Raw genomic sequence first — 5,000 nt, 5'->3', positions numbered from 1 at the left:
GAATAAAGTAACAATTTTGTAATTTAATAATTTTGTGAGACAATTTTGTGAGACAATTTTGTGAGATAATTTTTCGAAACGTTGTGAGTTTAAATACATTAATTATTAGGCCAGTTGGGTCGAACAAAAACTACTTCTGTTTTTAATAATTTTGTTCAGAAAAATTAAAGCTACTATCACCTAGGTTAGAATATATTTTATTTATTTTTGCATTTAAAATTAATGATACTACCACTTGGTTTTTTTCCGAGGTAACAACCACGCGTGTACTTGGCGCCCTTTTTTTACCTTTTTTGAAAAAGGTAATTTTGTACTGATATCATGCATTTTGTAGTGTTACGCATCCTCTTCTAAAAAGGGCATGTTATCCATACTCGAATCTATCGAAATATTATTGTCGCTTTTCCGCAATGCGGATTGGTTCTCTTGTGCTTACTTCATGACCGGCTGTCATGGCATATTTTGACAGTTGTGTGGTTAATAGTGTAATAGTAACAGTGAAATATTAAAGTTAAATAGCGCGCGCGTCTATATAAAATTTTGTACGGATATCACGCCTTTTTGTAGTGTTACGCATCTTAATCTTATAAACAATATATCTTATAATCTTATAAACAGTATGTACAAGGTGTGAAGCTAAAGGTGTTACGGACTATTATTTCTAAAGAAAACAACAATTTAATATTTTGCTTAGTTTTTTAAAAATAATAATCTGTAACCTTTTTAGTTGTACACCTTGTTAATGCTATACATATGTATACCACAGAAAAAAATTACTACTTAAAAATAAAAATGTAATGTGTCTGAAGTTGTTAATAATAGGTAAAACGTTTGACACACACACCACAACACACACACACACACACACACACACACACACACACACACACACACACACACACACACACACACACACACACACACACACACACACACACACACACACACACACACACACACACACACACACACACACACACACACACACACACACACACGCGCGCGCGCGCCTTAGGGTAGCAGAAGAGAGAACAAGAGAAAAGTATTTTCGCGAACAATGGAGCTAGTCTCATGACGATGAGTCAAGTATGTACAAGAGCGAGATCGCAATGACCGATATGCAAGTGGATTAACCTAGTCGCGAAACGTTCACCTGTTATACTGTTGAAGAACCGACCGCATAACATTCCGTCTTTTTCTAATCCCGCTGTGAATCGATTTTCCAGCTAACGTATATCTTATGTCTTCGCAAAGCGTAACTTTTAAATCATTTAGGGAGATCAATCACTTCAAGACGACACATTTTTTTTAGAGCGATTGAAGAGAAAGACAGAGAGCTTGTAAATGTCGCGAATAACGTCTTGGACGAGTATAGTAGCGTATACGTCAAGTCGGGAGGCGAATAGAAGTTAAGCAATGGAGAAAAAAAAGACAGACCAAGATATGCGAGTTAATTCAGTTATGATATATTTTTATATATTTTACAGAAGACGTATAAAAGATGTAAGAGGACTTGCGGTAAAAATTCATGCAAGTCTTAATAACTTCAAGGATTAAACTGACGAATATACAAAAGCTACTAAATGTACTCAAAGCTACTTAATGATTAATACAATGCTAAATGAAGTGTTGTACAAAATTTGAATAGAGTCAAAGATTGCGGTCAGCTACATATTATATACACGAAAATGAATTACGAATGATTATTACGTAACGATGTTCATTGCGCTATATTTACGCTTTGTTAAAAAATTATAATAAATTATAATAAATTGAGTTAATCGCAGCGCGCGACAAAGTTATGTACGTGAGCACTGTGAGCGATTTAATGATTGTAACCTTACTTGTATACATTTCCTAGAAAAATATTTCTATATTATGTTTAACAACAATATTAAATATTAACATTTCATAACTGCCAAACGTTTCCAGTTGAGCGCAATTGCACGAGTTACGAATCATTTATAGACTCTTTTTCTCAGTTAACTAGTTTCTACTGCATTGAAATCTTGCATAGAAAAAAATGTATTAGCATATCGCGCAAGAATCATCGATATCTAAGTAAACAATTAATCAAATATATACAGTATATATGCGTACATCTGGATTAATCCGAAAGCTTAGTCTCCATCTTTTGAAACATAAAATAATTTTATGCCACAACAGTGAAGTGCGGAATATTAAATAAAATGCGCTATTTAACAATAACTTCTAAGGTAACAAGTTTAATCTACGGTGACCTAAATTTAAACGTGAAAAAAAATTAAATTATTTCAATGAGTTCTCGAATCGTCCCCAATCAGAAATAGACATGAGTCACGTAGAAACGAATTTCCTAATTCGTCCGAGTTATTCGATACAATGTTCTAGTTTAAATGTGACACTACTTTGTAAAATGTTAAGTTTTATTGTTTTCTCTACTCTACGATCAATATAACAATCTTTATAAATTTCTTTCTAAATAAAAATATTCTACACAATCGGAAAACTATTTTACAACATGAGTAAAGAACGAAGTCAAAAAGCGAAATAATCAATTTTGACGCGATTAAAGGGGATCATCAATGGCGATTGTATTAAACTCTAGTCCATACTGACTAAGAATCGCGGATTATGCGTGAAAATTGTAGAGTTTCTTGACAACTCTTATGTACAGATGGATTCAAGTGTTTCTGGATTCATTCATCTGGTCCCATGCCTACTTGTTCAGCATGTCCGTTCATTACCAGTTCTTCAGTAAGGGAAATTAGCTTTAAAAAATCAATTAATTTCAATTAATTTGCGCATCTGCAAAGAGATTCTCGAAGATTGGATAATAATAACTACTTACCTCATAATTTTGTATCATAAAATAAATATTTGCATAAATATTAGTTTGAATGCGACCTTCAATCTGAGTTTGGGCAGCAACTCCCTTTGAGGAACAATTTTGTACCACATTGTAAGCTTCTGTCGACCATTTACCTGCAAAAGAGTAACATCAAAGTATAATTACATATCCAAAGATAAATAATTTTGAGTGTAGAGATGTATATATCTAAAATCTACTTACACGTAGGAGTTGATAATAATCTCGTTGATTGAAATGTGGCTTGGATCAGTCAACTCGCGAAACTGTAATATAATAATAAATCGATTAGAATTTTCGGAAACATTACTTCATACGATTCTTTCACACGATGACGGTTAATGTTAATTTTCGATTACCTTATTATTACGTTTCGCGTGTTCTATACTTGTCGTCATGACGAAACATCTGACCGAGACATTGCGCTTCTTGGCTATCTCAATATATCTCTTTCTCGAAGCTGGATCAGGATTGGTATTGTCTATAACTATACTTTTTCCTTGATTCAAGTATTGTTGGACTGCAGCAATGCACTTCTGCCAGCTGCCTAAAGTGTCTCTGTTGACGTATCCGTATTCCTTCAGATAATTCTTTGCAAAATGCGATTTTCCGGAGTCTGGACTGCCGACCATAAGTGTATCACCTGTTAATGGATATCTATAAGCACGAGGAAAGAGCGGGCCTCTGTTCACATTTGACGTTCACGATGATATTCGTGTTATGCACGATGCTTCTGTCGAAACCGAGGAATCACATGTCGGAAAAATTTTACTTAGGTATTTATCATTAAAAGAATACTTTGTATAATTCTCTTTTATGTTATTTCTCATTAGATCATGGTACGAGAGGAACAAACACATTTTTCCAGCGAGTAGATGGGAACCTTTTGATCCAACGAAAAGTTATGACAAGTATACAGTGTCGGATAAAAATAGGAAGAAAGATAAAATCTGATAAACTTAGATTCAACGAATTGTCCAATTTCGTTTAAAGGATTCAGATTCAAAGGACTGTAATTTAGTAGAGCTACATAATCGAGTAAATGAATTAAATATTATCACATAACTGAATGAATTTGAATCTGAATCCTTTAAACGAAATTGGACAATTCGTTGAATCTAAGTTTATCAGATTTTATCTTTCTTCCTATTTTTATCCGACACTGTATACTTGTCATAACTTTTCGTTGGATCAAAAGGTTCCCATCTACTCGCTGGAAAAATGTGTTTGTTCCTCTCGTACCATGATCTAGTGAGAAATAACATAAAAGAGAATTATACAAAGTATTCTTTTAATGATAAATACCTAAGTAAAATTTTTCCGGCATGTAATTCCTCGGTTTCGACAGAAGCATCGTGCATAACACGAATATCACCGTGAACGTCAAATGTGAACAGAGGTTCGCTTTTTCCTCGTGCCTAATCGCAATATTACATACATTAAAATAACATGCCAACATTGTGATATTGCATCATAAGTTTTATCACTTAGTATCTTTACCTTAGTTACAATAAAATCGTAAAACGTATAATAGTGCGGTAATATAAGAAAGATCCTCCTTGACATACATTAACTGATCTACCATTACTGTTTTAAGCTCGCTGAATTCACGCTTCAGAACTTCTAAACATCTCTGAAGAAGCTGATAGATAGAATTACCTGTATGTGAAAATTTAATTTATGCAGTAGAACATTATATATCACGCCAATGTTACTCCAAAAGTGACACTGGAGTATTTTAATAACTTAAAAATTCTCTAAATCACTGAGACATTCACCTTTCTTCATTATAACACTCCGACGATAGCCAGATCCATCCCAATAACTGAATGTGATCTCAATTTCTTCTTCCTTCAACGCGTTCTGCTTTCCAGCCCATTCTTGCCTCAATTCTTCCTTAAGTTGATTTTCCTCCTCCTTCCTTTCCCTATCTGGCAAGAAACTTGTATCTATATCTGGATTTTTCTTAATCTTCTTAATCGCGAGGCCATCAGATTGCTCATTTTCTGACTGCGGAAATTTTTCGGCATTGTCTTCATCCAGATTAAAAGACAAAGCTTGAATCTGTCTCTTCTGTTTGTTCTTTTCTTTTCCTGCTCTTTTTCACGTTCCTTGTATCAAAGCATGATATGTATGACTAGATGACATTCAG

The 5,000-nt window shown here is 33.9% G+C and overlaps 1 protein-coding gene across 2 annotated transcripts; it reads right to left on the bottom strand.

Moving 5' to 3' along the window:
- Positions 1-2,387: 2,387 nt before the first annotated feature.
- LOC139786691 (uncharacterized protein F21D5.5-like) lies at positions 2,388-4,377 on the bottom strand. Of its 2 annotated transcripts, XR_011722377.1 has the most exons (5): positions 4,349-4,377; positions 3,208-3,469; positions 3,053-3,114; positions 2,831-2,964; positions 2,388-2,750 (listed from the first exon to the last, which is right to left on the bottom strand). XR_011722377.1 is itself a non-coding variant. In XM_071725813.1 (4 exons), exons 1-3 carry the CDS (start codon positions 3,478-3,480, stop codon positions 2,961-2,963), a joined length of 339 nt encoding a protein of 112 aa, XP_071581914.1. In that variant the 5' UTR covers positions 3,481-3,500; the 3' UTR covers positions 2,388-2,750; positions 2,831-2,960. The 2 variants fall into 2 exon arrangements, 1 of the variants encoding a protein (XP_071581914.1); XM_071725813.1 differs by lacking the exon at positions 4,349-4,377 and having other exon boundaries at positions 3,208-3,500.
- Positions 4,378-5,000: the final 623 nt, after the last annotated feature.

This window comes from Temnothorax nylanderi, unplaced genomic scaffold, assembly GCF_030848795.1.
Source record: "Temnothorax nylanderi isolate EJ_2023f unplaced genomic scaffold, tnyl_v1.0 TNYL_tig1112_pilon, whole genome shotgun sequence".
NCBI classification, from domain to species: Eukaryota; Metazoa; Arthropoda; class Insecta; order Hymenoptera; family Formicidae; genus Temnothorax; species Temnothorax nylanderi.
The sequence above is the reverse complement of the archived record's forward strand: the minus strand, read 5'-3'. Positions and strand labels throughout refer to the sequence as shown.